Source organism: Alligator mississippiensis, chromosome 1 (genome assembly GCF_030867095.1).
Source record: "Alligator mississippiensis isolate rAllMis1 chromosome 1, rAllMis1, whole genome shotgun sequence".
Lineage (NCBI taxonomy): Eukaryota > Metazoa > Chordata > Crocodylia > Alligatoridae > Alligator > Alligator mississippiensis.
In genome coordinates, this window is record NC_081824.1 from 190,563,324 (window position 1) to 190,582,476 (window position 19,153).

Below are 19,153 nucleotides of genomic sequence, written 5' to 3' on the forward strand. Positions count from 1 at the left end.
TCAAATCCTCGTCCGTCCATTTGCTGAGCCTGTCTAGGTCAGCCTGGATCGCCCTCCTGTCTTCGGGTGTGGATTGTTTGCCCCAGAGTTTGGTATCATTGGCAAACTTGGCCAGCCCGCTTCTGACTCCAATGTCCACATCATTAATGAAGATGTTGAACAATATGGGTCCAAGGACAGAGCCTTGGGGGACCCCACTGGTCACAGAGCACCATGACGATTGACTTCTGTCTATTACCACCCTCTGGGTCTGATCACGGAGCCAATTTCCCAGCCAGCGGATCGTGGTGGATCCAAGGCGAAACTGGTCAACTGTGGCCAAGAGGTGATCATGGGATACCAGATCGAAGGCTTTTCTGAAGTCAAGATATGTGACATCAATCTCTTCTCCCTTGTCCAGGTGACAGGTCACCTGGTCATAAAAGGAAATGAGATTGGTCAAGCAAGACCTACCCGCAACAAACCCGTGCTGGCTTTCCCTCAGGATGTTGGCATCAGCCAGTCCCTTAAGGACAGCCTCTTTAATAAGCTTTTCCAAGACCTTCCCAGGGATAGAGGTCAGGCTGATGGGCCTGTAGTTTGCCGGATCCACTTTCCTCCCTTTCTTGAAGATAGGCACCACATTGGCCTTCTTCCAGTTTTATGGGCACTTCACCAGAGCACCAGGAGTTCTCAAAGATCTGTGCCAGGGGCTGGGCTATGATGCTCGCCAGCTCCTTGAGTACCCTGGGGTGTAGATTGTCAGGGCCAGCTGACTTGAAGGTGTCCAGCCTGTCAAGGTGTTCCTTTACGAGATCAGCATTGATGGAAGGCAGGGGATCATCCTCACCTGGACCTCCCTGTCCTGTAATGGGCATGGGCATCCCGTGGGACTGATGAAAGACCAACGCAAAGTGCCTATTTAATAGGTTGGCTTTTTCCTAGGCGTCAGTTGTCAGATGTCCCATCTGGTTTAGCAGGGGTCCAACGCTGCCCTTGCTTTTCCTCCAGCTCCCCACATATCTGAAAAAGGACTTTTTATTGTCCTTGATGTTCAAAGCTAGTTGGAGTTCAGTTGCAGCCTTGGCTTTCCTGGTTTGCTCCCTGCAGGACTGGACCAGTGTAGAATATTCCTCCCTGGAGGTGAATCCCACCCTCCATTCTTTGTAGGTCTTTCTTTTTAGCCTCAGAAGGTCTACTAGATCCCTGGAGAGCCAGGGGGGCTGCTGTGCCCTCTTGCTGCCTTTCCTCCGAGATGGAATAGAATTAGCTTGTGCATTGAGGATCGCTCCCTTGAGGAGCAACCACTCTTGCTGACCCCCCTGGGGTCGTGGTCCTTTAGGGCTTCACTGACAAGCCTCCTGAGCTTGTCAAAGTCGGCTTTCCGGAAGTCAAGGACTTCAGTGTTGCTGACTGACTTGCCAGCTTTACGCTGGATGGCGAAGGTGATCAGCTCGTGGTCGCTGTCACCCAGCTTCCCCTCGATCATTAGGTTGCCGATTAGGTCGTCCCCAGTTGCCAGTACCAGGTCGAGCAGCACTTTACCTCTCGTTGGCCCATAGACTTCTTGGGTCAGGTAGAGGTCATCCACGCATGATAGGAAGCTTTGCGACCGCTCGGATTTTGCCGAGTGATCCTCCCATGAGATGTCTGGGTAGTTGAAGTCACCCATGACAACCATAGTCCCAGAGCATGCGGCCTCAGCCAGTTCCTGGGCGAACTTCTGGTCAAGCTCTTAGGCTCTGAGGATTCTGGGTGTATATTTCACCATGACGACAGTCGGTAAATCTGATTTGTAGACTGCTCTTATGGTTTATTTGTGTCTGCTTGCAGTTTATTAAGTTAATATGGGGTTTGGCATAATACAAAAATTCTTGCATTACAACACCACCTTTTCTGAAATAGACTCAATGCAATCTACAACTACTGAATGTAATCTAAGGAACCTTGTGAGGAAAGTGTGATTGCCATGCTACACATTGAGAAGGCAATTTTCTATGGGTCTAATCCTGCAGAGTTTTAAACACAAGCTCATCTTTACACACTATAAGCAGTTCCAAATTAAACCACTGTAGTTCAGGGTGCATAAAGTGCGTACTTGAGGTTTTGCAAGATTGTTTGTATTTTTAGGAACCTCATTCATAACTGTTTCCTCACCTTCCTGACTACTGCTTCTCACTGAGGGTAAAATTCTTCTCTTGGCTGAGAGGGGATCAAAACATGAATGAATAGCACACCGCTGTCTGGGCTAGTACAAATGTGCTGTCAGAAACTGGATGGAACACAGTTAGATGCCATGCCATGGGGAGAAAATAATACAAGAGCCCACTTGTGACATTAACTGTGAAGAAGCAGTACTTAAGCAGTCTGGAACAAAAGGACCAAGAATGAAGACACTTATTTTTATTACAGCCCAGGATAAAGACCCTCCAGGATACAAAGAATGGAGGAGATGAACCATTTGAGAAAGCAGAGCAGATGGTGCTGCTAACTAAGAACATCTGCACATTGTATTCCAGGTGTCTAATAAATGTTGGCTTCTTTTAAAGGGCTGCCCTATGTCACTGAAATTTTCACTGGTCACAACAATTCACTAGAAGGAGTTTAAGTTGATTTGGACTCAACAGAGAGGTCACAGAAAAGAACAGGGCAGGGTAACCAAATGTGAGAGTTGAAGCAGCCATAGAACTTGCCCCTACAGAAAAGCTGTGTCTAGAAGCAAAGTAAAGAGGTACTCAGGAAGGCTGAAGGATCTGTAAATCTCCATTTGCCCCTCTCTCTATGGTAAAACTGATAAAAGGATCAGGATTCGACTCCTAGTTCTGCACTTTACTCATTGGATACCTCCTCTGCTTTTACTTGTCTATTTTTAAAATACATTGTTAAGCCAAGATAGAAGGATCTACACTGCTTCCTAAACCCTTTCTAAGTCTGGTTTCAGCCCCTTGTACTTCACTGAGATTGTTCTCACCAAAGCCTCTTAGCTTTAGTCTTTAAAAAAATCTTATCTTCCCTGATTTTCCACAGCTTCATCTTCTCCTGGTCTCCTTTACAGATTCACAGAAGCTTAGGCCTGGAAGGGACCTCATGAGATTGTTGGGTCCAGTCCCCCTGCTCTGGGCAGGAAGACTGCTGGGGTCAAATAGCCCCAGCAAGGTATGCATCCAGTCTCCTTTTGAATATCTCCAGGGAGGTGCCTGCACCACCCCTATTGGGAGTCTAGTCCGGAGTCTGGTCACATGAACTGTGAAGTTTTTCCTTATATTCTGTCTAAAATCTCCTTCTAGGAATTTATGACCATTGCTCCTGGTTTTCCCCTGGGGCGCTTTGGTGAATAGTTGTTCTCCTGGCCCTGAAGCTCTCCCCTGACATATTTGTAAGCTGCCACCAAACCCCCCCAAAGTCTTCTCTTTTCTTGGCTGAACAGTCTCATATCTTGTCAGCTTTTCCTCATATGGCTTGCTCTTCAGGCCTTTAATCATACAAGTGGCTCTTCTCTGGACTCTCTCAAGCTTCTCCACGCCCTTCTTGAAGTATGGTGCCCAGAACTGGACGCAGTACTCCAGCTGCGGTCTCACCAATGCAGAGTAGAGCAGGAGAATAACTTCCTTAGCTTTGCTTGAGATGCATCAGTTGATGCATGCCAGCATATTGTTTACTCTGCTAACTGTAGCATCACACTGGTGGCTCATATTCATTTTATGGTCAATTATGGCCCCCAAGTCCCTTTTGGACGTGGTGCTAGCTAGCGTGGCACCACCAAGCCTGTAAGTTTGTTGCAGATATTTCTTCCCCAGATGGAGCACTTTACACTTCTCAGTGTTGAACAGCATCTGGTTCTGGTCCGCCCATTTAACTAATCTGTCTAGGTCCTCCTGGATCATCAAACTAGTCTGAGGCGTGGCCACACTTCCCCAAATCTTAGTGTCATTGGCAAACTTTGCCAGTGTGCTTTTCACCCCCACATCCAGATCACTGATGCTGAAGCTGAAAAGCACCAGACCAAGTACCAAACCCTGGGGGACCTCACCAGCTACCTTCTGCCAGATCAACACAGATCTGTCTATTAGTACTCTCTGGGTCCAACCCTGCAGCCAGTTTCCCATGCATCTGACCGTCGAATTGTTGAGCCTGTAGTCCCCTGGTTTTACCTTGAAAGCCTCATGGGACATCAAGTCAAAGGCCTTCCTCCATCTCTACTCACTTCTTTAGCATACCTTTCAGCCAGTCCTCTTTACTCCTTCCACTTTTTGTGGGGATGTCATGGGCCTCCATTTTTACTCTTCTCCTCTCCCTCTACAACCTTATTGCTGGGTATTTTGACATGTAAACTCATATGGAACTATCATCTCTAAGATGATTACCCACAGACCTCTCTCAGTATTCCAAACTTGTATTCTTCTGTCAAAACTAAAGTCTCATCCTGTCTCTCTGACACCTTGTGAATGACTAATCATCATCTGAAGTTCTGTGCAACTAAAACACTACTTTTAATCTTCCACCTCCAGTCCCAGAGTCTTCCCAGCTACTTCTTATGTCAAATCACTGGAGACAACATAATCACCCAAGTAGCATCTTGGACTCCAATACTGTAAATTCCCAAATCCAGGCTATCCCTAACTGCTACAGATAAGATATGGCCTTTCCTTTACATATGCACAGACAAAACTCTTAGTTCAGAATCTCATCAATTTATTTCTCAGTTACTGTCACATGTTGTCCTGGCCTGGACACACAATCTTGCCCCACTGACACCCAGTCAAACACTTCTGCAAAAATCATTTTCACACATCATTGCTTTGACCCTGAAACCACACTTTTTGCATCCATCTACAGGCTCCCTCTTTCTATTGACTCAATTATAAGCTTCGTATTTTCAATTTCGAGGCTCTTCATAACTTATCTCCACCATACCATTTCTCATTCAATATCAAAAGGAAGAATCCTACCTCAGATTAGCCCATGTTGTCAAGCTGCATCATTCTCACTTGTTTCAAAACCTAACAAGCATCTTTGTACTTTCTCCCAGGCTGCCCCTCAAACTTTGGGGGAGCTCCCTATAAACAACCACAAAGCCACCTGGCTATCCTCCTTGAAACTCTCCCTTGCCATGAAATCTACAAAACACTTAACAACCATTAGGCTATCAGGGGATTATGTGCACCAATACAGATGCATTGCTTTTTTTGTTCTGTGTTTGCACAAAGCTTCATACAGTGGGGTCTGGGTCCACAATTAGGAGATTTAGGTACTGCAATAATATGATTAATAATAAAGTCACTGTAGATGCTTTTGGACTGAATATACCACATGCCCCACTGATGCACAGAGCAATTATGCAATTAGCACTACGGGGTACACACTGACAGGAGATATTCAGCTAAAGCATTGCTTCTGGTAATAGAGTGATGAAGCATCTGAATTTTTTTTGCTTATTGTTAATTTTTGTGCACTGCTAAGAGAGTATTTCAGCTGGAATGGTTTAAAAATAGAAGTTTATTACTAATGCAAGTCTAGAGACATCCCTGACCTGAATATCTTGACAGCTATTTCTTAGTAAACAGAGCATGGCAGCTTTTCAGCCACCCTATGCATATAACAAAGAAAGATTATTTTGGCTGCTGGCAGAAACCACCAGTCATATTAACAAAAACTAAAGCAATGCCAAGCTTTAATTAAAACTGCAAGAATAGTTTTTTCCTACCAGATGGCTGAAGATACCTGGTCAAAGCTTTATTTACCCTTTTGACACCCCCAGAATTTACCGTTAATACAACCACATGGTTGTTGTATATGCAGGCTTGAGAAACTATCCTCCCCTACCCCATTCAATTCAGTTGGTATCAGCACTGGTTCTCAGCATGGATTTTCTGCGACTGAAAAAAGGGTCAGAGCTGCTGGGTAGGCATTTGTTAAGAGAGTTCCTCTGCTTCCCAACGCAGCTCTCCTTCTAGTCTCCCAAAAAACCCAATTACAAGGCATGCTAAAAGGTCCGTATTTTCTGTTGAACATTAGTGGGGGGAGGAAGTGTGCTGTTAAAGGAGTAGAACTGGGGAGAACTATAATTGTGTGTGCTAGTCCACATCTTCTTGCAGTTTGTTAGCGCACATCTATCCTTGTAAGAAAAGCCCATGACATTTAACTGTGGGTATGGGGACCTAAACCATAACTTGGGCTTTTTATTTACACTTTCATAAACAAGAATATATCAAACACTGTGGAACAGAGGTTTCTTTAAAAAAAAAAAAAAAAAAAAAAAAAATGAGGATAGAGCAGGTAACCTTTATAGCACATTATCTCTGATCAATTTCTTGAAGGAGATCTTGTCACACAGGCAAGTAAAAGAGTATTATAGATATGTCTAAGTTAATACAACAGGAAAGTACTAAGAAGCATCTCAAATATTATAAAGAATGGTCAACCCTCCAAAAGGAGGCGGCTGCCTTGACAGCTAAATTATGTAAATTTGGCCTTTGGGAATGCTGCTCCACATTCCAATGCACTACTAACCAGGGGGTCACAAATACCATGACAAAGAAAGCCTCCCTTGTTAAAGGAGAAGGCACATGCATCCTGAGCCCAGCACTCTGCATGCACCTCAGGCAGCACCCAGCCAGCCATCCCAACACCCACATACACCCACCTAAAGAAGCCTCCATAAAAAGCAACAAAGCCAACAGTGACCAAACCGCTTCTAGTGGCAACCCAAAAGCCTAGTGCAAATAACTACTTGATACAAAAAAAATCATGGACTAAATATAGACAATGGATTTATGACACATTATAACCTGCCTGGCATTTGACTCCCCAGGTACCTCTCCACTATTTAGCAGCTACATTTATTCCCTTCCCCACCACACCCCAACTTGTCTCTTACCCACCAACTCCCCAATTTACATCTTCACTGCCTGCCTTTCTTGCACGCATACCAGCCTCTGGCTTCTTTATTATTCAATCCATCCAGGAAGAGCACATGCCAACTGCAGATGCTTCCTCAGCCTGAAGAAGGGTATTTATACCCAAATGCTTGCAAAAAATAAATTTTCCAACTATCTATGTTTTCTAATAAAAGACATCAGATTTACCCAAAGATCCCTGTCTGCCTATGTCCTTAGACCAACACGCCTACAGCCCTAGCACAAACAGCCACATTTCTACTAGGCCCCTGGCTCTACTCGGGAGGGCTGGGTCTCCACTTGCTGTGGCCATCCCTAGCTCAGCAGCACCCTCACTGGACGAGCTCAGTTCACAGCGCCTGAAAATGTGCTGGAGATGCCAATGTGCGGCTGGCTGTAGCCGCGCTGGTCTGAGGAGATGCACGTGGAGGCGTGGTAGACAAGGCCCTGGTGGCAGCCTACTGGCTCTCCCTTTGGGCTCTGCTGCCGCTTGACCTCAGTCAAAAGGCAGAGAAGCCAGACGCTGGGCAAGACGCAGGATGGGCAGCCTCATTTAGGGTTCAGCTGATGGTTGTAGGGGGGTGGGGGTGGGATAGGGCTGACCCTGCCTCAGGTGGGGTCCCTTCCAGCCCAACTTCCCCAGGACGCTGGGACCTCCTCTCTGGGGTCCAGCGTGGGCATCCAGCCACCTCCAGCGCAGCCCCGCGATGGCGCCCCGCGGGGATTCCCGGCTCCTCGGGCGTCCCCCCGTGGCTCCCGGGATCCCGCCCCGCCGGCGACACGTGGAGGCGGCAACGTGACTCCCCGCGGCCGAGCCCCGCTCCCGGAGAGCCCCAACTTCTAGTCCTTCCCGTCCCGACCGGCGCTGGGCTGGGCTGGGCCCGCCGCCGCCACAAAGGGAGACAAAGGCGTCGCCCGCCCCGGCCCCGGCCCCGGCCCCGGCCCCGGCCCCGAGCCACTCACCCAGCAGCGCCCCGGGCTCCGCGGCCGCGGGCTCAGTGCCGCGGAACCAGCTGCAGCAGCCGCGGCTCCTGCCTCCCGCTCCTCCTCCCGCGGCCGCGCCCCCGCGCCGCAAACTTTCCCGCCCCGGCCCCGGCGCCCGGCGGGCGGGGCTCGGCGCTCCCTGAGGCGGGGCGGAGGCGCGGGCACCGCCCCTGCTGCAGCTGCGCCGCTTTCTGCTTTCCCGCCGCCGGGCTGGGCTCGGCGAGCCCTTGCCTGCGTGTCTGCACCGCGCCGCCTAGTCTATCGGAGAGGCTGGGCAGAGAAGGCACCGGGAAGCCCTGCCTCAGGGACCCAGGCCATTCAGCTGCCTCCCACAGCTTCCTGCCAGGGACCAGCAGCTGAGTGCCTGGTGGGGGCGTGGGGTTCACAGGGCAGCCAGAAGGAGCAGGCAGCTCTGGGCTGGCAGGACAGGCTGCGGAGTGATCACCTGCGCCTTTCCGCCTAAAATCAGCCCTAGGAGCTCCTGCCCACCACCCTGTCGTGCGCCACAGCAGCTGGTTTAAAACATGAAGTCAGCAGCCCGCGCCGCTGCGGTCCTTAACTGTCCCTTTCTGCGGGGAGTGCCACTCGCATCTGCTTTAATGTCGCCAAGGGAGCGTAGCTGGGGAGAGCACCGTTTGGTTTTTAAGGAGCTGGCACATGCCTTAGAGCTGGCCCGCGTCCATCAAGTAGCAAGCTCGGAGCCCAGTTCATTTCAAGCCCTGGCTTTGCAAAGGTTTAAATAGGCCTATGGTTTCATTCGTGGGAGTGGCCCTGTGGACTTGCCAGGAACTGCCTGTATAAGTAGGTAGTTTTACATTAGCCTGAAGCCTGGTAGCAGTAGGAGAAAAATACTATTTCGGGGGACTGAGGGCCACTGCGGGGCCAGGACACACTGGTACTGTGTGGTGGGGGAGGAGTATGTGGTGAGGGCACTGGGCACAGTGCTGTGGCAGTGGGGTGTAGTGGCAGCACCAAGTAACGCCAAGCACTGCTGCTGTTGCTGGCCTCTATGAAATTAGTTCAGGGGGGCTAACCCCTGTTAGCCCCAGCCTTCTGCCACCTATGTTGGAGCCTGTAAGACTCAAGCCACTACCTTGAGAAAATAAACACTAGCAAAATTTACTTGTCATGAGGATGCATCCATCTGGAACAGGGATGCTTGACCTGTGGCCCACTGGCCAGATCCAGCCTCCAGCACCCTGCCCTCCAGTACAAGAAGCTCCCTATGGCTCCATGGCCCTGTTCCCTCAGCCAGACACACAGACCCCAGACCAGCATATAGGACCAGGCAGAGACAGCATGGGCCCCTGGATCCCAATCCCTGCATGCAGGATGGTGAAGATGGCAGAGGATCCCTAGGGCCCAATTCTAGTGCGCAAGCCTGGGTGGTATAAGACCAGGGCTGGGCAAGCATGGTACAGCTCTTGGGGCCCAATCCCAGCAGGCAGGGGTGGTATAAGACCAGGGGTGGGCAATATGTAGCCCACCAGGCCATTCTATCTGGCCCACAGGGCCCCTAAAAAGTTTAGAAAATTAATATTAATCTGCCCTGGGCTCCTTGTTATGCTGCCCTCGATGGCTTGCCAAAACTCAGGAAGCGGCCCTCTGCCCAAAATAATTGCCCTCCCCTGTATAAGAGCCAGGGTCCAATCCCAGCAGGCTAGTCCCTATCCAACTCAGACTGGCCCCCTATCTCTCATCTGGACTGCAGGGTAAAAAGGTTGCACATCACTGATCTGAAAAAACAATAAGGCCAAACAGGTTTGGATAACTTAAAATCTTATCCTATAATGGAATAGAGTGAATTTTAATATTGGATAGTATAATTTATTATTTTTATTTCTGGAATAAAGGTAATAAGTGCCACACTCTTCAGAACTGGCACCATCATGGATTTTTTTCAAGTCCTAATTTTACTGTTAGGAAAAAAAAAATACAAGGCAATAACTGGCCCACTTCTGCTGTGGGCTGCCTAGAGTTCTCCCTGCCATCCTGGCAGTGTTTGCTTTTCAGCAAGTGGTTAATTGCTACAAGCCTGCCAAAATTCTAAAATTTGTGAAACACTGTGGAAAACATGAATGGAAAAAGCAAGGTTGCAGTACTTAGCAATATGGAAACGCTATCAGATCACGTTAATTCCCCTGCACAGACTGAAGGGAGTTAGGAAGTGTTAGATTCACTGCCACCTGAATCTTAGCAAAAATGCTGAGAATAATCAATCACTGATTCCATCCTGTGATATTTGTTAATTTACCCTGAAATAATACCAAAGATTTGCAACACTAAGAACAGTGAAAACTTGACTCCAATGATCTTCAGGTAGTATTACACATCCCCATTTAGAGTTGGCTTTTTACCCTGGAATCATTCCTAATCCACACTGTAAGATTCAGGTATCATTCTTTTAGAATAAATGCTTCCAGGAATAAATCTGCCCTTAAGGAAACAGACCTAAACTGTGAATCTGTGAAAGACAAAAGCAAAACTTAAATATAAAGGAAGAACAGAAGACAGACAAAAGCAAAAGTTAAAATATACTTTTTGTCCGATTATGAAAGACCAAAAGCAAAAGTTAAATCAGAGAGGAAGTATATTTATGTCACATTTATCTGTAGAGCCATATAACAGGATAGGGAATAGCCTGGCTAAAGTAGTGCCTTTCTTTCTGTAGCCACAAACAGCCTGTAACCACCATCACTTAAGTTATTTCCAGGTATGGAGAGTTGGACATTCAATGACTATGGCACAATTAAGGTGGGGGGAAAGAGACATCATTACTAAAGCTCATAGTCTATATAGGTATTTACACTGTCACCTGCCAGGGATTTAAGCAGCTGAATTTCTTTTCTTCCTCCTCACCCTGCAATAATACCTTGCTTAAATTCTGGGTTTAGCTGGGGTGGTGGTGATTGACATTTTTGAGGAACAGTCAAAACAATAAATTTATCACCTAAAACTGACGATAGCCAGGGCAATGTTTACTGAGAAAGCTGCTTTCTGCACTCATGAGTTTCCCCCTGTGGGAGAGAGTCATGGTTCCACTTGAACGCAGATGTCAAGGAAGCTTCTGCATAAGGAGGAAAAAAGCGATCTACTAGGATGGCTTTGGATATCCCAAGACCTTGCACTTCACTTAGTAAACATATACAACACCCAGGAGTCCAAAACTATCTCAAGACGGCAAAAAAATAAATAGCATAGACACTTCTGCTAGTAAAAAGATATAGTGAAAGCAAGCTCTCAGAGGGGTTACTTTGCCAAACCTTCCTTCACTTAAGGACCTCTCAATAACAAGAAAACAACAGGAGAAAATAAATTGAGTATTTTTAAAAGGCAAGTTCAATACAAGCATCAGCTTTGACAGGGATCCTTGCTAAGAGATGTGCAAGCAACTTAACTATATTTCTTGTTCTCTCTCCATTTGAACCATCAATGAAATATCTATGTACATTTCTACCAGGATATCATATTAGGATCAAAAGTGTCCATTGAAAAATTAAAAGGCTTGTTCTTCCCATTTCAGGTACAGTGTCAAACTGGCTTGAAGGCAAGTGTCTTTATCATTACATACCAATATGTATGAAAGGGTCCAGAGAAGGGCCACAAGAATAATTAAGGGCCTGGAGGACAAACTTTGAGGACAGACCGAGGAATCTGGGACTGTTCAGTCTGGGGAAGAGAAAACGGAGGGGGGGACTTGGTGGCCATCTATAAGTATGTAAGGGGTGAATATCAGTAGCTGGGAGAAAAACTATTCACTAGGGCGCACCAGAAGAAGACAGGAACAATAGCCATAAACTGTCAGAGGATAGTTTCAGGTTGGATGCAAGGAAGAACTTTACAGTAAGGGTGACCAGAATCTGGAATAGACTTCCCAAGGAGGTGGTGCAGTCCCCAACCGTGGAAGTCTTCAAGAGGAGACTGGACAGACACCTTGCTGGGATCATTTGATCTCAGCAGTATTCCTGCCCAGAGCAAGGGGGTTGGCTTTGATCTTTCAAGGTCCCTTCCAGTCCTTAATTTCTATGATACTACATCAGCTTTTAAAAACCATGGGGCTCATTTTCAGCTTTGTAATATTAATCATAATAAGCAAGACTATTTCATATAAACCCCCTTTCCTCAAATTTAACTATTTTAGATTAGATACTCATTTTGTACATGTATCTGCAGAAAGATGATTGTTTCTGTCTACTTGTTCAAAAACAACTCCAGGAAGACCCTAAAATCCAGTCACTAGCTTCTCAATTGTTGCCTCTCTCAGCCTCATACCTTTGTCCACAAACATAATTCATTCCTAGTGTTGCTCCCTTCATGCCCTCATCTCAACTTCGCTACTTTGAAGCAACCTCCTTTCTCTTGGAACAGCTTCCTGCATCCAGCTTGTAATTACCACTCTCCTTTTTGCATATTTTTTTAAAATGCCACTCTTTGCAAACTCTTTTTTATAAGTTTGCAGTATCATAATGCTGGTCCATAACTTGCTTTTAGATATTGTTCCATGCATTGTTTTCTTCAGGGTAGGAATGGTGTTATGTAAACACTTTATAATGTTTCCCTTAGAGTAGTGAAATGTCTGCCCCCAATTCATAATAAAACTGATACAGCATTTCTTTTTGTACTTCCATACTCTATGTCTGGGAATCAGATTCTTGACCTTGCAAATACCTTTTTCAAAACATACCTTTACACTTACATGTGCTATTCATTGTGAATAGTTACTGCTTACATTGCTTTATTAACTAAAAATAAAACTGTACATAAAAATCCTGAAAAGTTGCAATATTTTTAATAAAGCACGATAAAGTCTCTCTACCAAACCTGAAATGTGCAAACATTTTTATTGTGACAAAATTAAGCCAACCTGGAAATTATAGTTTATTTCCTAAAACTAGGTTACAATCAAAACAGGAGGTTTTAGTGATATGCAAAAAAAAGAAATAAAATAAAATAATAATAAAAAAAAATCCCCAATGAACACCATTGTATAATTTTATTTCTAATTCTTAAAAAAATATAAATGAATTTAGAAGAGAAATCACAGTATAAGGGCCCTAACATTTTTAGACCATTACAAGGTACATAAAAATAGAAGACACAGATTCCTTTAAAACTTTAATCCTTTGATTAAGCAGCAAGCATATCACTCTTCCAAGCAAAAAACACTGCTTAAAACAAACCCCGCCCCCAAAACAAGACGTGCAAACTGTATGCACATATTCTGCAAAGCACACAAAAGACATTTTTGTTATGTACATATTTGTTTAGTACTACAAATGCTAGGATTTCCCTACTGTGTGCTATGGTGTATGTAAATTATTATACTATATACCCTTGCCCCTCAAATACAGCACCTTTGCCCAGTTACAGAATATTTAAACAGGGTTAAACTGAATTACAATGTACTGAACAGTTTGATAGCAGTTGGTGGTAGCCAACCGTACTGCAACACCCAACGTTCTGCATACTGAAATTCTACTGACAACAGACAAGACAAAAATTAGCAAAAGGTACAGTACACACACCTGGGAGACTTGATATAAATACTTAAAAAAAAATTACTGAAAATGTATTCTATTAAGGTTAACAATTAAAGTTAGGTATTTAGACCATTATGTCAAAATGCACATTATAGGGTTCTTGCCAGCTTGGAAGTCTGGAGCCCAGCTAGACTTCATGTAGTTGTTGAGGGGCACTTAACTCCCAGACACAGGTTTCAACAATCACTAAAAAAAACAAAACAAAAAACCCCAAAAAACAAAACAAAAAAACCTCTTAGAGAGCTCCCATTTTATAACCTTACTTTCCTTTGTGGAAAAGCCACTATTTAATGCACATGTGGTGCCTGGGAATCTAATTTTGGTATGCGTGCGTGCTGGGGAGGAAGGGGGGGATAGAAAGAGGGGGAAAGATTGGGAAGGGACCCATAGAAGAGGGACCCTTTTATTTCAATACATTTAGGAGATCAGCAAATTAGCAGCCAGATCTCTTAAAGTTTACAAGACCTTCTAAAAAGAGTAGCTGAATGAAGAAATACAAAGTATGTAGGGCCAAAACCTTAATCACATTTAAGGCTACAAGTCTCAAAGTTTAATATTGGAATTACAAATGCAGTACATAAAAAGCTGCTACAAGAACTTCCCTTTGCACAGATACAAGATTTTTGCGAACTGTTAACTATAATTGTTATGAGTGCCGAGCCCCTGCATCTGTTGGAGGCTGGGGATAGCACCTTTCAATTTTAATTGAATATTTAGTTTATTCTATGTTCACCTATAACTGGACCAAGAATAAGATATGAAATTAAAAACAGTTCCAGATAAACAGCATGACAATCAATATAGATGCAGGTCACACAGCATTCAAACTGGAACTTTTCCCATAGCTTGATCCAGACCACACTGGCTCCTGAACTAACCATGTTTGAGAGTTGAAACACTTCTTTATCTGATTTTTGGGCCTAGCTTTGTAGGAAAACTAATGCACTGTCACATTTTTCCTTTTATTTTGGGGTCATAATTTAGTCAATCCACCAAAATGCTTTGCTCCCAACCTAGAAATCAAGCAGGCAATGTTCAACCGCAATGATATCACAGGTTGGTATAACTAGTTACTTGCTTTGTACTTGGTTTAAATATAAACAAGCCATCAAAAAACAAGACAGGCCACAGGTGAAAGGAAAGGTTCCTGTTTAACAAGGGAAATGATTGCATCTAACATGCATCCTCACCATTACTACATTTGAGAGAACACACTCCTTTCTAACCGTCAACACCAGCATTTAGGCTACATTGGTAATCAAAGCCTTAGGAAAAGAGTAGTAATCTGGGATACGTAACTGCATAAGTGAACATTTAAGGTGGGATTAAACTCCTCTGTACTTAAACTGTAGGAGTAATAACTAGAGTGGCCAAACTGCAGCAGTTGTTATTATTCTCCCTGGTGCTGGAAGTTGCCAGCCCACAAAAAGTGTTGCATTTGAAAACTGGACTCATAGCATTGGAGTGTTTGTAAACTTAGAACATACACATCACTAAATTTAATGTTTGGTAAAATAGCTCAGCAGATCCTTCAGATTATTCTTCCAAAAGGAGTATTTAATGAAACCTTACTGTTTTTTAAACCAAAAAATGTAAAGTCAGTGTGAGAAAAGTATAAAATAAAAGAGAAAGCTGTCTACATTTTAAAAGTGCATGAAATGCTTCTATTACATGTCTAAACAGTGCCAAAGTGAATTGAAGGCTAACTATTAGTTCTTGCACTCCTAACATAGGAAAACGTAAAAATTATCTCCCCACATTATTATTTAAAACAGTCAGGAGTTGTCATAATTCCTAGATTTGCCAGACACTGCTTTCCTGTACTAAGATGTCTGAATATAAAGAACTTCAAAATAAATAGAGTAAAAATCAGTTAAACAAGATCTCGGTGTGCAGAACATTTATTCATTTAAGAGGTTAGCTTCCTTCAACAGTTATTCATACAGAAGAGGGCTAAACTGTAGGCATTGTTTTGCTGTACAGCTCTTCTGCATGGAAGATTCTTTTATACAGACAGTCATTCACATGGTTCTACTGCTAGTTTTTAAGCTTCCTCCTCTTCTTGAAACCAGTTCAATACCTTAGAAGACTTGCTCTTTTCTCCCCTTCATTATTTGAGAAAAAGTAGACACTGATACAATATTTAATTTTCAGGAGTTAACACAGCTCTGCCTTACTTCAATTTCTTTAGTGCAGAGAGGACTGTGATTCTGTCTGAATTCCAATAAGTGAGGGTGGCTGTTGGCCACTGACTGTGGACAACACTGGCCTTGGATTTAGACGAGGAGGCATGGAATTAGCTGGGCGGATGAGTGGTGGTGGGGGCTGGTTTAGAGTTGGTCTTGGCTGAATAAATCGAGCCTGTTGCTGAAGTGGTGGAGGTTGACGATGGAGAGCTGGAGCAGCAGGAAGCGTTGGACGAAGTAATGGAGGAGGCTGGTTCAAAGTTGCTACAGGAGTTGCTGGCACTGGAGCAGATGCCTGTGCAGGAGGTGACGGACCGGAACACTGAGTGCCCTGTGCCTATAAAATAAAAGGAGAGAGCAATCCTGGAGACAGTATAATGTATTTTGGGTTGCCACAGTCCACTATACGGGAAGCAGTATTTTATGAAATTGGGGGGCAAGGCAAGGGAAGAAAAAAAAAAAGTTACCAAGGAAGCATTTTAATTTCTAGATGGCTTAACAGTGAAACTAAAAAGAGAGCTTATGAAGAAACAGAAGTCCTACTTTTCTCTTACATTAATACATGTTTATAAGTTCTCTATTTAAATACACCATCCTGTTCTCAATAAAATGAGAGCAAGAACTGGCCCTTCAGTATGCAAGTGTATCAGTGTTTATGAATATGGTTTGTCATTCACCAAAATTAAAGCTGATTTATATTTCATCGAATTAAATGCTAATCCTCAACCCATGCTCACTTATGTGATACACGAAACACACCTCATCTTCTTCGTCAGTGCTCTTTCCTGATGGCACATTAGAAGTATTTTTTGTGTCCTCCCCTAGAGTAGAAGCATCACCATTAGAAGCCAGGGTTCCTTGTTCCGCTTCCCACTCCTGCAACACCTCCTCTAAGTTAAACCGACGCCTGTAGTTTACAAAGAAGTTCTTCACTTGACCAACAGTCTTGTTGCCAATTACATCTGCAATAGCTTGAAAATCTTTACCATATTTGCGGACACCTGGAAGGTAAAGTAAATAATATACCTGTGAAGGAAGAGTCAAGCACAGCTGTGTGATATACACAGACATGGTCTTTGGGACAGTCAGCCAAGTTTGAAACTTGGAGAATTTAATTATAAGGCAGACCTCAGCCTCCATGGAAAAAAACAACCACCATCCTGCCTTGCAAACACAGCCTTGAAAGTGCAAATCAGTCCGGCTGGGGCTTGTAACTGACTTGTAAAAGATCAAGGGTTACTCAAAGGGCCAACAATCTACAGCCACAAAGGGCTCATCTCTGTTGGGCAAACAATGCTTCAAGTTTTTTTTTTTTGTTTTTTTTTTAAAAGGAGATCAGGAGGAGCCCATGAAAACTGTGTTGGGGGAAATATATTAACTCTGAATGTTAACTGAGTGCCACAGGCTTAATTATAGGCTCCTTCCAAGCCAGTTGCATGTGGCTGAGCCAATTCCTTTGCAGAATTGCTATGTGGCAGCTGGCAAACAGCAGCTGAGCTCACCACAAAAAATGTACTAGACTAAGCAAAAGGTAGAAACCCCCCCCAGAATTCTAACGTTTTGGCATTTTCTTTATCCTTAAATTCACAGCCTGTCTTCACAATCCCATGTATAACATGGGAAACAACCCTGTAAATAAGAATACAATTAACATATATTCAACCGAACAATAATAAATACTTAAAAGAGGTCCCACGCCCATCCCCACCAATGTGCTTGAGATAATTATCTTTTTCAATGATTTAAGCATTTGGAAACAGATACCAAAACAAGCTGTTAGGATCCAATTCTCCAGCAAAAGGTGAGAGTGATATGGAGATTCTCTTCTCCCTCTTGCCAATTTTTATGGCCCTCTGAATAAGACAGTTTCATTACAGATGGCCACATGATTATTATTGTTTACTCTTCCCCAAAACCTTAACGCTGCCTTAGGCAACAGTGGAAAAATTACACTTTTTATAAGGAAAAAAAAGCATGGGATGGGGAGAACCTTTGCATGCACAGGTCTCGATACATACCAGCACCAATTCAAACACCCTAGTACTAGCATCTAACTGACTATTTCAAGTTTTACCAATTCTTCTTAAGCTCAGTTTCTACCTAATATCAAGAGAGTTACTAAGTCTATTCTCTTTTGTTATATTAAGAATAAATTGTCCCAAGTTCCTCTCCTCATTTCCCATTTTCAGAGAGGAAAAATCTTAAAAAAGCCAAACTCCAGTGTTCCAAACTTAGTACCATGGCAAAAAGAGGTTTCATATTTCTGATCAAGTGGAAAGTTCAAGATTTTATAACCTTTAAGATTCTACTGTGAACCAACTATATTTCATAGTTTAGTGTCAAACAACAAGGGAGGAAGGAGGACCCAGGAAACTATAGGCCAGTTAGTTTTACCTTGATCCTGGGTAAGCTTTTTGAGAGAATTATCCTGGCGCATGTCTGCGAGGGGCCAGCAGGGGAGATTATGCTTAGGGGCAACCAACCTGGGTTCATTAGAGGCAGGTCCTGTCAGACCAACCTGCTGGCCTTCTATGACGAGGTCATAAAATCCTTAGATCCATGGGCAGCAGTGGACATAGTCTTTCTGGACTTTAGGAAGGCCTTCGACACGGTCTCTCACCCCATTCTCATTAAAAAACTAGGGGACTCTGGTGTCGACACCTACACAGTCAGATGGGTCACTAACTGGCTGGAGGGTTGCACCCAGAGAGTGGTGGTGAACAGGTCATTTTTGACCTGGAGGGATGTGGGCAGTGGGGTCCCCCAGGGCTCGATCCTCGGGCCTGCACTGTTCAATATCTTCATCAGCAACTTGGATGAGGGGGTAAAAAGCACCCTGTTCAAATTCACAGATGACACTAAGATGTGTGGAGAAGCGGGCATGATAAAAGGGAGGAATAGGCTGCAATCGGACCTAGATAGGTTACAGGGGTGGGCGGATGAGAACAGGATGGGTTTCAACACTGACAAGTGCAAGGTACTGCACCAGGGGAGGAAGAACTAGCAGCATACCTACAGGCTGGGGAACTCCCTTCTTCTCAGTGCAGAGGCAGAAAAGGATCTTGGAGTCATTATTGATGCCAAAATGAACATGGGCCGACAGTGTGGGGACACGGTCAGGAAGGCAAATGATACCTTGTCATGCATCCCCAGATGCATCTCAAGCAGGTCCAAAGAGGTGATCATCCCCCTCTATGCAACACCGGTCAGGCCACAGTTGGCCTGCATCCAGAACTGCATCCAGTTCTGAGCACTGCACTTCAGGAGGGATGTGGACAACATGGAGAGGGTCCAGAGGAGGGCCACCCACATGATCAGGGGGCAGCAGGGCAGGCCCTATAAGGAGAGGCTAAGGAACCTCAACCTGTTCAGCCTCCACAAGAGAAGGGTGAGAGGGGATCTAGTGACCGTTTACAAACGAGTCGGGGGGGGACCAGCAGGCATCGGGGAAGTCCCTGTTCCCCCGAGCGCTACCAGGAGTCACTAGAGATAACGGTCAAAAGCGGGGAGACGGTAGATTCGGACTAGACATCAGGAGGCGCTACTTCACTGTCAGGGCGGCTAGGAT

At 44.7% G+C, this 19,153-nt stretch overlaps 2 protein-coding genes across 9 annotated transcripts in view; both read right to left on the reverse strand.

Annotated features, from left to right (window-relative positions):
- Positions 1-7,993, reverse strand: part of TRAF5 (TNF receptor associated factor 5) — a 54,490-nt gene extending 46,497 nt beyond the window's left edge. For all 3 annotated transcript variants that reach the window (XM_059718109.1, XM_059718117.1, XM_059718103.1), the window contains exon 1: positions 7,839-7,993. The gene's annotated coding sequence lies outside the window, so the exon portion shown is untranslated. The remainder of the gene's footprint in view (positions 1-7,838) is intronic.
- A 4,690-nt stretch (positions 7,994-12,683) lies between these two features.
- Positions 12,684-19,153, reverse strand: part of RCOR3 (REST corepressor 3) — a 36,729-nt gene continuing 30,259 nt past the window's right edge. For 5 of the 6 annotated variants that reach the window (XM_014598138.3, XM_014598140.3, XM_014598139.3 and 2 more), the window contains 2 exons: positions 16,345-16,586; positions 12,684-15,922 (listed from right to left, as the gene is read on the reverse strand). In XM_014598138.3, the coding sequence (XP_014453624.1) occupies positions 15,587-15,922; positions 16,345-16,586 (578 nt within the window). In that variant the 3' untranslated portion in view covers positions 12,684-15,586. The remainder of the gene's footprint in view (positions 15,923-16,344; positions 16,587-19,153) is intronic. The other variant, XM_019483214.2, reaches the window with a different exon arrangement.